Below are 21,147 nucleotides of genomic sequence, written 5' to 3'. Positions count from 1 at the left end.
TATTATTTCTTTACCAAAACGTCTCATATTATCCTGAAAATGGCAAGGCAGAGAACGCCTGTGTTCTTCTCTCGCCCTGGACAGCATGGCATTAATATATGTATTTCCACTAAGCCTGAAACCCTCTGTTGTTAAAAACCTGTCAATCCACACTAGTCAAAAAAAAGCAAAACTGCCTTCCAACCGCAGCGTGACAAAGATAAGACGTAAGAGCTGGCTTTTGGTGCCTCAAAAAAGTGTCACTTCCCAGGCAGGCACCAATATATTTCTCATAAATTGCTTCAAGAACATGAATGGTGAGATTAATTACATGTCTACAGGCGGTGCGAGCAAAATAAAGTAAGAAATACCGGGGTGGAATTTCATTTTTAACAGCCATTTCTTCCGCCACAATTGCTTTATTTTCCCCCACGACAGCTGAATTATGCGTCATTTCTGGGGTCATTTGTGGTCACCATCATTGTGTTAGAAATTGTTAAATATTTTGAAGCCAGATATAAAGGGGTTAAAGGAACCTTCGAAAACGATCACTCATAACATTAAAACCAACAAGTGAATTATCTTGGGACAATGGCTCCTGCCAAATGGTGGCAAATGAACAGTCGGCTCCTGAAATAAATGTGCAGGAAAAATTAGCAAGCTTAGGGATTGAGCATCAGGTCTTGTGAGGGTTCTTTTGGTTTGTTATGGTTAGTAGCGACCAAACATGGTCAATTTTTGGTATCTATTTGATGCCAACGTATTCTGCAGCACTTGTAATAGATATTGTCATCCCTCACGGTCACAAGTAGAGCTCACAATCTAAATTCCCTGGGAAGAAACCAGAGTTCCCGTAGGAAGCCCATGCAAACATGTGGAGAACACACAAACTCCATGCAGATGTTGTGCTTGGCTGGTTATTATAGAAAGGTATCTGAACATGCATCCATCACAGGCCTGTCAGAGTGCCATGCTGACCCCTGTCCACCTAAAATGGGCCTTTGAGCATCTGACCTGGACCATGGAACAATGGAAAAACATGGGGACGGCTAAGTGTATGTGTGCCATTTTCTTGGAAAGAGATACTGTAGTACCAGGATGAATGATGACAAGAAGGCTAGCCGGCAGGGCCGATGTAGTGATCTTGGCAATGTTGTGCGGACATCTTGGGTCCTGGCATTCCTTGGTATGTACAGGTATACCACTTTATCTGAAGGGCATTCTCCGAGTGCAATCCACTATATTATCACAGGGCATGCAACCTGCTTTACTGCATACATTGTTCATAACAGCATACCTCCCAACTTTTGAAGAACTGAAAGAGGGACAAAATGTGCGGCGCGTGTAGCGCGTCGTGGAAAATTTAGCCCCGCCCACTTTTGTGTTGACTCCGCCCACTCGTTAATTTTTCATGTGCCCGCACACAGTATAATCCTCCTACAGTCACCCGTAAATTATATGTCCCCCCTCTATCTCTCCCCCAGTTTCATATACACCCTTCATCTGCCCCCAGTTTCATATACACCCTTCATCTGCCCCAGATTCATGTCCCCTCCATCTCTGCCCCCAGATTCATGTCCCCTCCATCTCTGCCCCCAGTTTCCTATCCCCCTTCCATCTCTGCCCCCAGATTCATGTCCCCTCCATCTCTGCCCCCAGATTCATGTCCCCACATCTGTGCCCCCAGTGTCATGCCGTCCTCTCCATCTCTGCCCCCAGTGTCATGCCATCCTCTCCATCTCTGTCCCCAGTGTCATGCCGTCCTCTCCATCTCTGCCCCCAGTGTCATGCCGTCCTCTCCATCTCTGCCCCCAGTGTCATGCCGTCCTCTCCATCTCTGCCCCCAGTGTCATGCCATCCTCTCCATCTCTGCCCCCAGTGTCATGCCGTCCTCTCCATCTCTGCCCCCAGTGTCATGCCATCCTCTCCTTCATTTGCCCCCAGTGTCATGCCGTCCTCTCCTTCATTTGCCCCCAGTTTCACGTTCCACCTCCACATTAAACTTACCTTCTCCTCCGCTCCCTCGTCGCTCTCTGCGCGCCTCTCTCGCTGACACATATGTGGCTGAAGCGAGGAGCTGACCTGTGTCAGCAACTCGCTTCCCCGCTGCCGCCGGTCTCGCTGACACATATGCGGCTGAAGCGAGGAGCTGACAGCCTCGCTTCAGCCGCATATGTGTCAGCGAAACCGGCGGCAGCGGGAAAGCGAAGAGCTGACACAGGTCAGCTCCTCGCTTCAGCCGCATATGTGTCAGGGAGAGAGGCGCGCAGCGGCGAAGCAAGGAGCTGACCTGTGTCAGCTCCTTGCTTCAGCCGCAAATGTGATCAACTCAGATCTGCGTCCTCACTCCAACCGGGACCGCGGGACATGTCACCCAAATAGTGACTGTCCCGCGGAAATCGGGACGGTTGGGAGGTATGCATGACAGTTTGAAGAAGATAAGAGTTCAAGGTGTTGACTTGGCCTCCAGCTTCCTCAGATCTAAATCCAGTCGAGCATCTGTGGAATGTGCTGGAAAAACAAATGTGATCCAAGGAGGGCTGTACTTAAAAACTTACTGGAGATAAATGATCTGCTGCTGACCTCATTGTGTCAGATATTACAGGACATTTGTAGAGATCTGATGGCTTATAGCTGTTCTGTCACCACAAAGAGGACCTGCACAATATAAAGTAGGTTGTTTTAATGGATTGGCTGACTGGCATATATAAACGTGGGGTGTAAATTTCTATAGAGACTATAGCAGACTTGGTAGGTTTAGTAAAGGGCACTGTTTAATCCACACCATAAATGGTTGGGGCCTTGAGCTATCGACCTGCTTCTAGATGTCTACATTAGTCACGTTTATTCTTTCACCTCCATCTTGTTTTCCCTCATGTAACAGTTCATATTGGGATGAGCACATAGAAATTGTTTGTCTCATTGGGCCCAGCGATGGTCCTCTCCTTCTCATTCACCTGTGACAGACTGTAAGACAACTGACTGGAGCAGGAGCCGCTGCTGCTAATTTCTGTACACGCACAAAATGATAAGAGCGCGTTCACCTCACTGTCTGCAATCCGTTTTTCTTTTAACATTGAGGTCTATGGTAAACGAACATACACTGGATTGCAATCCAGTGTGTGTCTATTTTACAATCCATTTTATTCCTGAAGCTTCTTTTCTGCACATGCACAGAAAAAAATTGTGAAAAAAACAGATTCAAAAACAGGCAAAATGGACACAACTGGACACAAATCTACAAGTTTTCTTGAGGTATCCAGTATCCTTTTTTTTTTTTTTCAAAATATTGGTTTGGCAACGGACGGATAGCAGGGGGTTCATGCCCAAATAAAACGTGTAACATCCCTTGTGATACATTTATCCAGTTTTTTAGGCACTTTTTAGACACATCTGCAACTTGTATGAAAAAGGGGTCTGGTTTCACAGGAAAAGGATGCGGCCTCTTAGAGGGTGAGGCTTAAGTTGCATCGCTGTGCACCAAAATTAGACAACATGGTCTAGATATATGCTAGATATATCCAGCAGAATCAGACCCTTTGATAACGCTGGTGCAGTTTGTATACGGTTTAGTCTGTTTACTTCTGTGTTTGGTGTTGTGTTTAAAGGGGTATTCCCAGTCTTCACTGCTGTAAAATCTTCTTTCTTCCTGGTTTCTTGCATCATTTGGTGGGTGGGGTTTCACATGCAACCTGCCTTTTAGCTCCTCCCCCAAATTAGTGTGTAGCTCCGCCCACCCATATTGGACTATGAAGTACAGGCAGCAGCAACTCCATTCTGTGTTACATACAGACACTGCCTGTCTCTGCCATAATGAACACAATTGAATTAGCTAGCCTGATAACTGGGAGAACAGAAGAAGAGTTCAGAAATGCAAGCAGCTCCTCTCCCCTATCTGAGTGCAGGAAGCTAGGTCACGTGGTGTAGACACAGGAATAGCTAGAAACACAGGCTCGCTCCCGTACACTTAGCCCCTCCTCCCTCCCCCCTGAGAGCAGCAGATAAGTCAAGGGCTGTGTCAACAATGAATTGAATAAAGTAAGATAGTGGACAAACAAAGCAGTTTTGCTGAAGCAGTGTATTTAGGAAAAGTCTTACATTCACATTTACAAGCAGTATAGATAGGATCCTTGTGATGGGACAACCCCTTTAAGCCCTGCCCACTTTAAATTAACCACAACCGTGTCACATTTTTGCATTAAAAGCCCACAAGAAGATAAGCCCTAGTTTCCTCTGCCAGAACTATTACGTGTTTTCATTACATTTACATATTTCATGTCCCTTCAAATAGCTTCCTGACCTCTAAGACAGAAGACATAGGGGCGCATTTGTCCAAATCTGACACTTTTCTGTCTACATTTGCACCAAAATTCATAGTGCATTTACGGCATATTTATGAACAAAATACGACCAGCTAGACACTTCTGAAAAATATTCAGTGTTTATGTCTGTACTTCCCCTTTAAGAAAAGCCGTAATTATTCCTAATATACATGTACAAAACTAAGATTGGAAATGGAATTGAGTGATGTATAATTAGACCAAACACCGAGCTCATGTTATATCAGCGTGGCGAATTATAGGCTCAATGTTATGCAGTAATTACATTGTTGAGTGATACTAAGTAACAGGTCATATTAAACCACCCCATCAATCAGCCCATGTATTGTCAGAGAATGATCTTGTGCTAGTGCTTTCTATATGGCCGGATGACCTTATGTATGAATAAGCGCTGATTTGTTTTGCCGTTGGATATGGCTTTTTGCAGCATTAATTATAGAAAAACCATAATACAACTCTTAAAGCAATCGTATAATTATGTATAGCCTTCCAATACTATGTGCTTTATTTACATGAAGCTTTGGAAAACATAGCTTAAATAAAGGGTTATATACTGTGTCCTTCCAGACTTCTTACAGACGTCTGTAAGAAGACGACAGCAAAGGAATCCCTCTAAATTAATAAAACTTCATGTTTACGCCCAAACTTAGGCTCAAAATTCAATATGAACATATATATGGAACCCTCTTACCAACAAAGTAGTCAAATCTCCAAAAGCAGTATGGTAGTGGGTCATTTTCCGAGGAGTCAGATGAGTAGGCTTGGCACTGGAATAGCCCTATACAATGCCCTAACGCTCAACAAACATAGACTCCAAGGGCAGTCCCATAGCGTTTGATGAAGAAGTCTTAATATGTTTCGTCTAACATGTCTCAGCCCATGTTGCGGGTGCTCCTCAGAGGATTGAGAACCTCTTGGTATACCACTGTCAGATGAACATACCTCCTTGGCAAGTCAGGGTTGAGCTACTTCTGAGTGCATTTACCATTCTCTCCATATAATTCCCTTAACATAGGTTGAAACATGACGTCCTTTGGAACTTGTACTAGATTCCAGAATGGTGGTTCTGCACCTCCTGTCCTACCTGGTATATACCGCGGTGTATATAGAGGTAGCTGTGAATGTACGTCTCTCTCTATTACCTTCTAGTGAAAGCTACGACATAAAGCCAGAGGGCCAGAAAGTGGAGAGGAATTTGAAGTGGAAATCCATGTCCACTTTCCGCCCTTAGTGTTCCATGAAGACCTATGGAGGGGTTTGAGATGCCCTAAATTTGCCTTATAGATGTGTCAGATGAAGCAGGGAACTTGTCGCACTTGATGTCTCCGTTTCAGCTTTGACTTAATCATTTGGTCGATTCGCATACGTCAGCGATTAAGATGTTCACTTATCACTATAGAAACCTGCACCTAAGAAAAATAGAGCAATAAAAATAAGACTTGAAGCCTGAGAAAGATTTTAGTATTTGAGAATCCTGTAGTGTCCTATATCACGTATCTTGAGGAAATTAAATTAGGCTGGAATGCACTGGCGAGTGACTTTTCTAAAATCAAGAATCAATAACAAGTTAGCTTAATGCCGGGCAGAGTGGAGCGTGGCAGCATGCTCTACTTTCCTCTCACATCTAAACGATTGAATGGCTCCCTTCTCATTTCAGCCTCTTCAGTAAACTCCTAATGATCTCAATTGCAATGTCAGGGGGTCACACAGCCTGCCTGACAACTGTCTCTTCTTGTCTGCCTCTTTAGAGCGTTTCTGAACATTCCCATATCTATCACTGAGCTTCACTACCCACATAACTAAACATCGAGCCGATCCACCCCAGGAGAATAAACGCAAGCGGCAATGTGGATTTATTGTAGAGATCTTCTATAATATCCATTTCTTATAGGAACCTTGTTCCCTCTGGGTGTTTGTTGGAAATAATCTGCCATACATTTCTATATAATACTGTATAATACAATCTATAACTCTCACTTATGTACGTCTAAGGTTCACATATTGTTGGAAAAACCAGATATCAGAAGCCGGATGTGTTTAGACCCCACATCCCCTTCAGCACCCCATAGGCTGAAATAGGGCACAGCATTGAACTTCTCAAGCAACCATATCATGAAATGCTTAAGTCAACATTTGTGATCCAACACAACCACATTGGAGAGAGATTATACTGATTCACCCAACATATATAACACTGGAGTGATCACTGAAACATTTGCACTAGACCGTGGCCTGACTAAAACATTTACATTAGACCGTGGCCTGACTACAACATTTACACTAGACCGTAGCCTGACTACAACATTTACACTAGACCATGGCCTGACTACAACATTTACACTAGACCGTAGCCTGACTACAACATTTACACTAGACCGTAGCCTGACTACAACATTTACACTAGACCATGGCCTGACTACAACATTTACACTAGATCGTGACTTGACTACAACATTTACACTAGACCGTAGCCTGACTACAACATTTACACTAGACCGTAGCCTGACTACAACATTTACACTAGACCGTGGCCTGACTACAACATTTACACTAGACCGTGGCCTGACTACAACATTTACACTAGACCGTAGCCTGACTACAACATTTACACTAGACCGTAGCCTGACTACAACATTTACACTAGACCATGGCCTGACTACAACATTTACACTAGATCGTGACTTGACTACAACATTTACACTAGACCGTAGTCTGACTACTACATTTACACTAGACCGTGGCCTGACTACAACATTTATGCTAGACCGTAGCCTGACTACAACATTTACACTAGACCGTAGCCTGACTACAACATTTACACTAGACCATGGCCTGACTACAACATTTACACTAGACCATGGCCTGACTACAACATTTACACTAGACCGTAGCCTGACTACAACATTTACACTAGACCGTAGCCTGACTACAACATTTACACTAGACCGTAGCCTGACTACAACATTTACACTAGACCGTGGCCTGACTACAACATTTACACTAGACCGTAGCCTGACTACAACATTTACACTAGACCGTAGCCTGACTACAACATTTACACTAGACCATGGCCTGACTACAACATTTACACTAGATCGTGACTTGACTACAACATTTACACTAGACCGTAGTCTGACTACTACATTTACACTAGACCGTAGCCTGACTACAACATTTACACTAGACCGTAGCCTGACTACAACATTTACACTAGACCGTGGCCTGACTACAACATTTACACTAGACCGTAGCCTGACTACAACATTTACACTAGACCGTAGCCTGACTACAACATTTACACTAGACCATGGCCTGACTACAACATTTACACTAGATCGTGACTTGACTACAACATTTACACTAGACTGTAGTCTGACTACTACATTTACACTAGACCGTGGCCTGACTACAACATTTATGCTAGACCGTAGCCTGACTACAACATTTACACTAGACCGTAGCCTGACTACAACATTTACACTAGACCATGGCCTGACTACAACATTTACACTAGACCATGGCCTGACTACAACATTTACACTAGATCGTGACTTGACTACAACATTTACACTAGACCGTAGCCTGACTACAACATTTACACTAGACCGTGGCCTGACTACAACATTTACACTAGACCGTAGCCTGACTACAACATTTACACTAGACCGTAGCCTGACTACAACATTTACACTAGACCGTAGCCTGACTACAACATTTACACTAGACCGTAGCCTGACTACAACATTTACACTAGACCGTAGCCTGACTACAACATTTACACGAGATCGTGACTTGACTACAACATTTACACTAGACCGTAGCCTGACTACAACATTTACACTAGACCGTAGTCTGACTACTACATTTACACTAGACCGTAGCCTGACTACAACCTTTACATTAGACCGTGGCCTGACTATAACATTTACACTAGACTATTGACTGTGTACTTACAGCAGGGTTTAAAGGGATTATATTAGAGATGAGGGAACACTATTCGAAACAGCCGTTTCGAATAGCACGCTCCCATAGAATAAATGTCTTCTCCACGCCGCTGTTCGCTTGAAATCCCGTTTTTTTTTGGTATGCAAATGAGTGCTCTCGCAGCAAGGGGAGCGGTCCCCAGCGCTCAAACAGCACGGGGGGCGTCCCCAATGCTACGAGAGAACTCTCTCCAGCGCCGCCTCCATCTTCTTCAGCAACGGCCTCTTCTTTCGTCTTCTTCTGGCACGCGGGGGTTAAAATTCAACGCATGCGCAAGTCGGCTCTGCCAGAGCCAACTTCACATGCGGGCGGCCATTTTTTGTGGCCACTTACGCGAGCAGGCGCAGTACACTCCTGTAGTTAGTTCTATGGAGTGCATTTATGTCCCTTCTAATAGCTCCTACTATGATCTATGCCTTGGCAGCAGCTGCCTGACATTGGTTGCTATCCCTGAGTTTACTCGCCCTTTTCTATGACATTAATTCGCTTGATGGCCTCAGTTACGTATCTCGTCTAATTTAGCCACGATGTGAAAACCTGTCCTAGTGCTGAGCCAACTTTCTGCATTTCCCTTTTAACATAGATGATAAACAAAAAAAATCAGTCAATAAATAGAAAGAAAATGCTTTGTCTCACGATTTCTTCTGAATCTGGCGCCTGAGTATATAGTGCGAAGTAAGTGGAATAATATAAAAGTATACATGTGCTTATTTGTACAAAGGACCAGTCGATATTCCCACAGCAGTGCAGTGATAAAGTGTTTGCGTCTGTACAGTATAAAAATCTCTTATCATCTGGAAGCTGCATAAAATTCTAGATGTTTTCTCAAGCAGACAGACGGTTATTTTCCACTTGTGCTTTGTCAGGGACATATTCTTACAGGCATATTAGAGATGCAATGTTGGTACCACATTCAATGCTATCTCACATCCAGGTACAGTCAAAGGAGGGTTTCTGGGCTTATTAGCAGGCAAATTATCCTTTAGGATAGCTCAATTGAAAACCAATGGGGTGGGGGAGGGGTTCTCGACACCCAGGACCCTTGCAGATCAGCAGTTTGAACCTTAAGTGTGCTTCTTAAGAGTCCCTTCCACTTCACAGACCATGTGACGGTACATGCATTAGTCTTGTAGCCTATTTGCAACTCAGTCCCATCCAAGTGAATGAGGCTGAGCTGCAATACCAAACACAACTGCTGTAAAATGTACGGATCTGTGCTTGGTATTGTATGACGAGGCTTGGTAGGAGGAACTCCTGAGTATCTTCAATTGATGACCCACACCTAGGATAGGTCATCCATTGCTATGTCTGGAAAAGCCAACACATTTTAAAATAAACTGATAGTCCTGGAGATACTAAAAAACTTTACATTATATTATATTGAGTAAAAATGGTCCCTTGTGCTTCCTGCCTTATACAGGACATGAGCCCCTACACCATTACCCCAGTGAGAAGCAGTGTACAGACTTCAGCTAGCAATGATCAGTACAAGAAAGTGGATTGGAGCACAGGATTTCACACAAAGAAGTTTTTGTTATTAACATATACTACAATATTTATCCATGTCACAGTTCCAAAAAAATCTTAACCAAGTCCTAACCAACAAAGAGCACATGGTTAAGGGACTACGGGTAGCAGGGACACTGGGATTCAGCGATCATGCTATACTTGAGTTTGGGGTTGCAAGAAGAAGAAGAAGACCTGAGAAGACACAGACTTCAAGGCTCGACTTTAGCAGGGCAGACTTCAAGAGCCTGAAGGCAAGGGTTAGCAGAATTCCATGGTGCAAAATTCTTAAGCACAAAAATGCACATGAAGGGTGGGAAATCTTCCGTAGGGAAATCATTAAAGCACAGGAACTAACAATACCTAGAAGGAAGAAAAATGGGAAGCACCTAAAAATATCAGGATGGATGACCAAAAAATTACATAACCTGCTAAAAAGGAAAAAGGAAACATACAAAAAGTGGAAGATGAGAACTATACCTAAGGAAGAGTACACAGCAGTCTGCAGACTCTGCAAGACAAGCATCAAAGGAGCTAAGGCTGAACACGAATTGAAGCTTGCAAAAGAGGCAAAGAGTAAGGTAAAAGGATTTTGGGGATATGTTAAAAGCAAAAGAAAAGTGAAGGAGACCATTGGAGTCCTGAAGAATGACAAAGGAGAAACAGTTAACATGGTGGAACAGCAGGTGGAGCTACTAAATTCATATTTTGTATCCGTCTTCTCCCAAGAAACTAATGGAAATATCGACATTAATGGTGATGGAGATGAGGGGAAGGAGGACTCCAAGCTGACTATAAGCAAAGGTCTGGTAAGAGAGCACTTAGCCAAGTTACAGGAAACCAAGTCCCCAGGACCAGATGATTTACACCCTAGAGTCCTGAAAGAGATAGCAGAGGAAATAACAGAACCCCTTGCTATAATCTTCGGTAAGTCATGGGAAACAGGAGTGGTCCCTTTAGATTGGAAAAGGGCAAATGTTGTCCCCATCTACAAAAAGGGGAAAAGGGACGATCCAGGAAATTACAGGCCGGTAAGTCTGACCTCGATAGCAGGAAAAATCTTTGAGCAAATTGTCAAGAAACATTTACTTCGGTACCTGGATGGGAAGGCATTAATTAACCAGAGCCAGCACGGCTTTAGGACCAATAAATCTTGTCAGACTAACCTGATTTCCTTCTACAACAAAATCACTGAATGGTTGGACCAAGGGAATGCCGTGGACATAGTATATCTTGACTTCAGTAAGGCATTTGATAAAGTATCACATAACCTTCTTATTGAAAAAATGATTAAGTATGGCTTTGACAAAAATCAGTTAGGTGGATTCACAACTGGCTTAATGATCGGGCACAACGAGTAATACTAAATGGCTACACATCAAACTGGAAGAAAGTCAAAAGCGGGGTGCCGCAGGGCTCTGTTCTGGGCCCAGTACTTTTTAATATCTTTATAAATGATCTGGACGATGGAATTATTGGGGAACTCATAAAATTTGCAGATGATACGAAGATAGGAGGAATAGCCAACACTAGAGAGGAGAGAGAGTGTATTCAAAAGGACTTAGACACACTGGAACAATGGGCTGAGGCCAACAAAATGGTATTTAACAGGGACAAATGCAAAGTTCTACATCTGGGTAACAGAAATGTAAAAAACATATATAGTATGGGAGGAATAGAACTAAGTGATAGCATAGGGAAAAGGACTTGGGCATAATAGTAGATCACAAATTCAACATGAGCCAACAGTGCGGTGCTGCTGCAAAAAAGGCTAATACAATTCTGGGATGTATTAAGACAAGCATTGAATCTAGATCAAGAGAGGTCATTATTTCGCTGTACTCTTCCCTGGTCAGACCACACCTGGAATACTGTGTACAGTTCTGGGCGCCTCAATTCAAGAAAGACATCAATATATTGGAGCAAGTCCAGAGAAGAGCAACCAAAATGGTGGAAGGTCTGCAAACCATGTCCTATGAGGAGCGGCTAAAAGAACTGGGACTGTTTAGTTTGCAGAAGAGAAGGCTGAGGGGAGATTTAATAGCAGTCTACAAATATCTGAAAGGTAGTCACAGTGCAGAGGGATCTACCCTATTCTCATTAGCACAAGGAAGTACAAGAAGCAATGGGATGAAACTAAAGGGAAAGAGATACAGATTAGACATTAGGAAAAACTTTCTGACAGTGAGGGTAGTGAGAGAGTGGAATAGGCTGCCACGGGAGGTGGTGGGCGCTCCATCAATGGAAATCTTCAAGCGGAATCTGGATACATATAGCTGGGATGATTTAGGAAAACCTGCACTCGCAGGGGGTTGGACCCGATGGCCCTTGAGGTCCCTTCCAACTCTACCATAAGAATAAGAATTAAAATCTTAATCAGAATTTGTCACCATAAAATGACCTATTTCTAAAACCCATTTTTGATGAAGTTCTAAAGAATTTTACATGTCTCTGACTGCTTAGGTCCGCACCATTGCTGCTGCTGAGTTACCTTCCCAATAGATATGTACAGTGGCGTAACTGCAGGGGTAGCGGCTGCCATAGGGCCCGGGACATTAGGGGCCCGGCGACAGCCGCTACCACTGCGTTTTTTTCTTTTCTTAATAGGCCGTTACTGGCTGGATTTACTCCAGCCGGTAACGGGCCCTATTTACTTACCTATCCTGGCAGTGGCTGGGATCAGTAAGTGACGCCACGGGCCCCACAAACATCATTATTATACTCTCTGGACTTTTCATACCCCCGAGTATAATGATCGGAGGTCCAGGGAAGGGAAGGTAACACACAAAACTGTGTTACTTACCCCTCCAGGCAGGCTTCGGGCCTACTTCTGTGACTCTCCCTAATGTCACATGACCGGGGCCTATGTCCCGGGTCATGTGACATCCCGGACTTCATTGAAGATGGCCGACACCACCGAGGACTGCAGCAGAGCCGGGGATAGGTAAGTAACATTGTTTTTTATGTTGGTACCCCCCTTCGGTCTCCGATTATTATATGGAGTCTTTTTTTTCATGGGTGCCCACAGTGGGGCATAATAGTGTGTGTAGGGGCCACTGTGTGACATAATACCTTGTGTGCAGGGGCCACTATGGGGCATAATACTGTGTGCAGGGGTCACTATGGGACATAATACTGTGTGCAGGGGCCACTATGGGACATGATACCTTGTGTGCAGGAGCCACTATTGGGTATAATACTGTGTGCAGGGGCCACTGTGTGACATAATACTGTGTGCAGGGGCCAGTATGGGGTATAATACTGTGTGCTGAGGCCACTATGGGGCATAATACTGTGTACTGGGGCCACTATGGGCATAATACTGTGTGGAGGGGCCACTATGGGACATAATACTGTGTGCAGGGGCCACCATGGGGCATAATAGAGAGCACAGGAATGTCAAATGTTTGCTGCTGTTCCTAGCTACTGGATATGTAGGTAGGTAGAAAAATATAATATAATAGTGATTGGTTTATTATGCTGTTATTACCACATTTGCAAAAGTTGCTATATGTTAAAAGAACCAACCCCTTTAAGCTGGAAATGGGTGCTGTATTCTATATCATTGCAGAAACAGAAGCAAAGAAATCTCTGCTGAAAATATTCAGTAATTAGCTTGTCACCGATTCTAGGCCAGACCATTCTTGTACATTTCATAATCCACATTTATCAGTCATTCTGCTATTTTTTTTTATTTTTTTTTTAATCTGGGCAAAGGATTTTGAGGATGATTCATGTCAAACACTTTGGTATCTGCTTGCCAAGGCCATTCCAATAGCTGACGAGCTGTCACGGCCGGCCCGGGCTGCGTGCTAGATTCAATTCCTTTGTTGTCATTTGTGAATAGCTGTGACATGACTTGTTTTGATTTGTGCTCGCAAGGATTGATCCATCACTAGTCGGGTCTGTCTGGATATTTATAGCGGGTTTTCACTTTAAAAAAGGGCAACTTTTCTGAAGGCGAACAAAACCTCCGGCCCGTACGCTAATTTACAGACACTAAATGTGAAGACTGTAAATCTTCACATTATGTTAAGGGTGGGCCTGGCCCTAAAGCTAGTACTAGATAGAATGTGCCGTGTCATATAATATACATTGTTAGGGCTTAGTTTTTGTGTATTTAGATGAGTATAGTTGCAGATATAGCAGCCTTATATATACTTGAGGCAATGAAGCAAATTCAGTAACTCTCGACACTTCTGCCCAGAAAAAAAAATAATTTGGGTGGTTTTTGCTGCAGAATTTTGCTCAGATTGCAGTGTTATAGTTCTGTTATGCACCAAATGCAATATAATAGTCCTTTTCTGCCCTCACACAATATAATGGCTTCCTTATTATTCCCCCACATAGTACAAATGCCTCCTTATACCCTTACACTAGGTTCACACTAGCGTTGTGGATTCCGTTCTTCGGGTCCGTTGGCAACCTGAAAATGTGAAAACCCAAAGACATTTTGTGAGCCTTCATGGTGAAAAGGAAATGTAAGTGCTGATAAAGTGTTTGGATGGATGTGGCTGATGACCATAAGGAGAAGTTGCGCCACAGGGTCCAAGATGAACTTTTACACCAGAATCCATGAGCACTTACTTATTCTGCTGCAGCCAGACACTGACCTCAGCAGTGATGTCGGCATGTGTTGCACATGATGCCTGAAGACTACGATTGAGTATAGCCCTCATGTGAATGATGTACATGACATCATCACTGCAGAATAGACGGGAGCAGTGGGGTGTTTAAAGGACTAAAAGCTAATATATATATATATATATATATATATATATAGTGAGAAGGTGACAGGCTGAGTGCTGGAGTCCAGATATATCAGCCTCAGGTTTCTGACATATGTGTGGCCCAGGGCGGATCTGGTGTAGGCCTCAGCCCAGGTGTAGATTCTGGTCTCATTATTGGGCCATAAAAGGCTGTAGATCCCGCATTGCAGTGCAGTTTCATGAGGTGAAAGGAGGTGTATGGTTCTGTCCTGTAACCCTGAGTTCGGGCCGCCGTCCTGCCGCTTAACCCCCTGCGTGCCGGCTGTGTCCATTCATTCCTATGGGTGCGTGCTATTTGAAACTGCCGTTTCAAATAGTACTCGCTCATCTCTACTGACTAGTTAGTTGCTCAGACGAGCAGGTTTTGTTTTGTTTTTGCCAAAATTAAGGCTGTATTTTCTTTTGCTCATTTTATGCCTGAAGTCAAAGTTTATTTATTTTCCTGTTTTGATAGATGGATAGATAGATATTACACACACACGCACCATTGCATGCTCTTAAGCAACTTTCTTAAAATCTCAGGCACCCCCTTTAAAGTGTGTATTATGATTTGTTTATGCAATAATTCCAAATTTGTAATTCTTCAAGTCACAGAATAATAAATGCCGTGCCTCAAGGGTGTAAATTCAGCAGAAGACTGCTCGCCCATTTTTCTTTGTGCCACCTTCGTACGATCCACCGCATATCATTTAACTTACTTAGGAGACAGTCAGGATGAATTAATAAATGTTGTAGTGTGAGAGTGCCAGCTAGAATATGCTGATATCACTGATCTAGCTCTATGAGAAATTCATCTAAAACATGTTCTTGACCCTTAGAAATCTATTACAATTTCAATAAATACGTTCCCGATGGCCCCACGAGGATGTCTACCGGCCAATAATTCTGTAATGCCAAGATGCTTTGTGAAAGAAAGTCGAAGGCCAATGTTAACCATATGTCTTGAAGCCCTTTTGGGCACAAAACAACTGTTACCGCAGCCATTTCCAAATTTCCTCCTCTCAAAATCTAAAAGTAATTCAGTTTCTTATTTGAGTTTCATTTTCTAACATAATGGCTATTTTTTTCCTTTTCAGAAATACCTCCGCAACTTTTTCTCTGTGATGCTGAAGTCTCCAACATCACCGCTGCATATCGATAAGGTCAGCCTGACCCTTTCCAAGCATACAATCTGCGAGTTCTCACCTTTCTTCAAGAAAGGAGTTTTTGACTACAGTAGCCATGGTACTGGCTAAGAATGACACAAGTGTGCCTTTTTGTAGATAGTGCGCAAAGGAAAACAAAAAAAAGCGACAAAGACATGATGTTTCTACAATGAACACGATGCACTTCCATGTAATTTCTTTCATGTTTTAACTCAAGAGGACACTTTATAGCACAATGTATTTTGGCACGTTGAATGGTTGCAGTGCAGATGTCTATAACAGGAGGGGACAATGGACGGTCAACATGAACTCGATGGATCGTCTACCTTACTGCTTTGGAGGATGAGGTTTCTTGATACAATGCCTAACACTGTTCTAGGTCCTGGACCAAGTTTATTTATTCAGTGAATATCTTAATATACGCTTGGGCTTATGAGTGATGGGAAGAGCCAGTTCTCTACGATATTAGGAGTAGGTTCTTACCGTGAATCTGATGGCATCCCGTAACTGAATGCACAATAATAGAAAAGACTTCTATATGTGTTAAGGGCTTCTTTAAGACGTTTAGGCAATAAAATGCACACAGTATCTCACCTTTCATAAATGTACGGAATCAGGGAACCCCCTCCCAACCACAGACAATTGGCTTTGGACAGATTCGCCATGTTCTCCTGACAGTCTTTAAAGACCAACCTATGGATTGTGGATTGTGGTGGATTTTTGTAGGTTAATAGTCTGTAAAGACCATCAGCATTGGTTGTTTTTCATGAACAATATTCACTGGCTAGATGTTATGTTTCACGTCAAATTCTAATTTTCTATCTATATAGTCATGCCACGGACACGTTCCCCTTTTCTACATTGACTTTAAAATAAGCACTTAGTGAAGAATATAGGTTAAAAGGTTCTCTTCAAGATTTATAGAAAACTTATTATGTATCTCAAAGCAGGTCTGTCGCATTAAAAATCCAGTAGTCCAGTCAACACACAGCATGTAATAGCGCAGGAGGAGCTGAGCGGATTGATATATAGCTTGTATGTTTAATTATAAAAATCTCTACTCATTCTGGGCCTAGGAGTCCAGTGGGCGGTCCCAATCTTTACAAGTGTACATTCAGAGATGGCTGTCAATTACTATGCAGAACCGCCCATACGAAGCAAATTTTGCAAGTGGATTTTGAGGTGTTTAAAAAAAAATAAATTAAAAATATAGAAAATATGCCTCAGTATCAGCTCCAAAATTTCTCAATGTTGAACATACCCTTAGGAGTCCATTGGGCAGTTCCATTTTTATTGATTGGCCTTCCCCATACGGGCCCATGCCTGTTATACTAGTGCATTCCTAGGACTTGGCAGTATAATGGAAAGGGCTCCTGAGTATTTCAGCACTTGGTACCTTTGCAGCTGACTATGGGGATGCCAGTGAGGAATAAGAAAAAAAAAAATATTCCGAATAAGTCCGTTGGGTAAATTCCCTTTGAATAGCCATGTTTATACCTTTGCAGACAGATCTACATTGCGTATAGATATACATTGGGTGGTGAGAATGAACGAAGACCGCGTTCCCATCTGATTCAGAGTCCACTGACGCAAAGAAATCGTGGACGAAACAGTTCTGCAAATCTGACTTTCTCATCTTGTTGAGTAAATAACAGATCCCATGGCCATATTTAATGGAGTCCCTCAGGATCTGTTGTTGACCATCATGAGACAGATCGCCTTTACTGTTTGATCCATTCTAGTGGTCCCATGGTGGGCCACAAGAATATATGTGAACACGCCCTAAGCTTAGTTTTAGTTACTTGACTTTGGCTACCATTGTGGAGCTACGTTATTGTTGACTCTGTAAGATGCCATAGACAAGACAATGTTTATCTGCCCAACCTGATCCAATGCCCATGCAAGTCCTTTTTTTTTTTTCTATTGAGGACATGGAGATGTTGTACACATTGCAGTTCTCATACACAATGGCCAGATCTTGCTTTTCTATGGCCAGTTTAACAGATCTTGAGCTAGAAAGCATCTCCTCTGACAAAATGTAGTCATCTGAATTACTTTTTAAATGTTCATGTCATATAACCCACAGAATACTCACGTAGCTCCAAAATCCATACATGCTTTCACCCTCGCTACCTTACACAATGCAGGCCATGTTTGGCATACGGGCTGAATAAGCAAACAATACAAGGTGCTCCTCCAAGTTCCTGTAATTCATGCCATTGATGTATATGGATCTGTTTGTATAATGTTCTACAGTGTAATAAAAATCTTCATCAAATCTCTAATTAACAAAACACTAAAGAGCGCAGTTACCGCACTCTAATTAATGAAAGCAAGTGTACAGTATGTAGAGGAAGTCATGTAGTAGCGAGAGACGCCCAAACACATCCATATAACGGGAGAGCACTAAGTCATTGGGTAATTGGTGCTGTGTATACTGTGTCTAGGCTTAGAATGGCCGACACTATAGCATTGCTTATCTTTACACTACAGATGGCAGAGCTGACGTTATAGTGTATGTTGCCTTTCGTTGAACCTATAGGACCTGCTTTAGACATTGGTATTTAAAGATTATATACATCTTTCCAACAATTTTTGGGGGGCACTGAATTGTATATATTTTGGACCTGAGTATGATCAGGTCAAAGTTGAACTTTAAAATCCACAAGGTCATGTTGGTTGACATTGAGTCGCCCCATAATCAACCTTAGAAGAGTTGGCCATATACAGTAGATTAATGTTGGCCGGACCTACCTATTTTGGCAGGATTCACCGATCTAAGCTATATGGAGATCTGACAGATGTTATTGGGGAAAAGCAGAATCAAGGATGTAAATTTTCAGTGATCAATTCTTTTGGTCAAAGGGTTGATAAGCAGATGCTAAAGGAGTACTCCGCTCTGTCCACCGGAATACGTGTGCACTCGGCCAAAGTCAGCATGCATGTGTATAAGGAGTCAGGTGGAATACTGAGGTGTAACTTAAGGCCAGAAATTTCCTAATCAGTTCATAAGGACTTACTAAAGAAGAGTCTATCACTAGCACAGGGTACATTTTTATACCAATCCATTGAATGTCTGAATTGTCGTCGCTGTTTTTATGGTACCTTTTATCATTCTATTCCCTTTAATCCAAGAGCTTCCTACAGTATGTTGGCAATACGTTGCAAGACTGTAAACTACGCAAAACCTCAACTAACGTTCCGTCTATAGAGGATGTCGACCGTCAGACATTTTTAGGTTAGGTTTGAATTGTTTTTGAATAGCAGTGATAGAGCTTTGTATTGTTTCCTCATGGGATTGAGATTGGGATGTCACATGTAACTCCATGTTATTTGTCACCCGACCTTTGGTGACAGTTCTGTTGTCACAGTCATTTTAATGCATCAAGCTATACAATGTCACAGGTTTGTATGATAAAGTTGCCTATGTAAAACCTGTGTCAATGCTCCTGATTCACTTTGCTTCAAAGAAGATCTCGCTGTGCTAAGCCGTATGATTGGAACATCACATCCTCGATACGTATGTTTGATAGTCCATGGGTGATCACTTGTCCAGTCCACAAAGCTTTCACCTTTCAACTCCAACTCTTTGCATTGCTCTTTGTTTCTGGTACAGTTGGAATTTTTAGCACCCACCGTTCCTGAGCAATCACTTCTGTTGGTCTCGGGACTTTTATGCTCTCTATTGTCAGGTTGGAGGTCCCAGACTGTCAGCACCAATTAGTCAGGAACAATGGGGTCTAAAGAAAATATTCCAAGTGCGAGAGAGACCGATTGAATGCAAAGAGTTGGAGGTGAAAGACCGGAAGAGATGGTGGAGAGATTAAAATAGTCTGTCACCAGAACCGAGCTTATCAACCCAGTCCTGCAGATATATTCGGGTCACCTGAATGAAATGTTTTTTGTTTCCTTTCTGAGTCGCTACCTCCATTGCTGCGATATTACCTTGTCAATATGCAAATGATCTCAGGTAAGCAGTAGCATCATTGCTCAAAAGAGCTAATTTGCATATTGACCAAAACAACAATATCTCTGCAATAAAGGCGCCGATTCACAAAGGGAAAAGACTGTTTGATTCAGGAGACCATGACCTATCTGTCTGCAGGGTAACACTTTAAATTTGAACATAACTTTTTTTAAAAAAGGATGAAAACACTTATTCGATCAAAGTTGCAGGAGGGTGGCATAATTTAGTTACACCAAAACCTAGAAAACCCAAACTCCTCTTAAATCTTCGATACATTTCAATGCACACACCACGTTTTGTGTCTTCATTATACTGATATCTCCACCGTGTACACTCCATAGCATCTGAATGTGAACCTGAGCGGAGCTCTTGGTTTTCATGTTAATGTATTTGGACACAAATATTGTACACTTAGATTTTCGCCCATTTTGGAAGCTGTAGACGGAGAATGATTTTGCTTTAGCTGTTACCTTTAACAAATTCTGCACTGATCACATGTACATGAATATTTGTATGTTTCTACTTTAGAAATACTTAGACTCGCATCAGTTAATTGCAGTGCAATTAAGTTCTGAGATGTTTGTGTAGCGTTTGTTATGGCATGTGACCATCTGAAGCCTGTAAGGATGCATTATGTTTGTAATAATGTAGTGTAAATAATACGATGCCATCTTCTTCATTATATATGCAAAAACTGTCCCATTGTTTGTATGGAGAATTCTAAACCACGTTTTGACAATCTGTTTTCACTGAATATAGAACACGCTTTGTTTTTTTTCTTGTCGCCTGATTGTATTTTTTTGCATTTTCCCTAGAATGCCGCCGCACTGTGAACATGTTATTGTTATGTGTACCCATCATCTATATGCAGTGGAGGCAGCCATCTTTTATCCACTCCTTATAATGACACAGTACAGATAACCAGAGTGACCAGTAGGGTTCAGCTGTCGTTTGGTTGCAATAGGCAATATTTGTCACTTTTCCTTTTTTTACAAGTTGCTGCAACTTTTTTGTACCTCTGTATTTACTTATAAGATAAGATGGTCTCATCCACTGGATGTAGTTGATGGTACAGTTTAGTAAAGATGACCTTCTGTATACCTGTACTTTTTATGTAATAATATCTACTATGCACATAAATCTAATGTTTATATATTTAATTACATTAATTAAATCTGCAGGATCATATATTTGTCATTCGTTATTTGTTCATATTTCCCAGTCCAGGCACCCAATAAGTAATTATTCTCTGTCATGTGGGTGGTCTCTGTCTATATGCCAGTCCAGCACTACAGGACCGTATAGATCTTAATTAGCATATTGGGTTCTGAAAGCATCAGCACTGATTGCTCTGGAATGGTGTGGGCTATAGAAAAAATTCTAACTATACCAAAATCGGTGGACTGGTGCTTAATAAAGAATTCAAAGAACCAAAGATGGCGGTGTTTGTGAAAGCT

At 42.3% G+C, this 21,147-nt stretch overlaps 1 protein-coding gene across 2 annotated transcripts in view; it reads left to right on the top strand.

The window, feature by feature from the left end:
- KIF16B (kinesin family member 16B) overlaps positions 1-20,850 on the top strand; it is a 241,358-nt gene extending 220,508 nt beyond the window's left edge. For both annotated transcript variants that reach the window (XM_075267378.1, XM_075267376.1), the window contains one exon: positions 15,655-20,850. In XM_075267378.1, coding sequence (XP_075123479.1) covers positions 15,655-15,813 — 159 coding nt within the window. In that variant the 3' untranslated portion in view covers positions 15,814-20,850. The remainder of the gene's footprint in view (positions 1-15,654) is intronic.
- The last annotated feature ends 297 nt before the right edge of the window (positions 20,851-21,147 follow it).

Source organism: Leptodactylus fuscus, chromosome 3 (genome assembly GCF_031893055.1).
Source record: "Leptodactylus fuscus isolate aLepFus1 chromosome 3, aLepFus1.hap2, whole genome shotgun sequence".
NCBI classification, from domain to species: domain Eukaryota; kingdom Metazoa; phylum Chordata; class Amphibia; order Anura; family Leptodactylidae; genus Leptodactylus; species Leptodactylus fuscus.
Note: the sequence above shows the minus strand (reverse complement) of the source record. Positions and strands in the feature narration are given on the sequence as shown.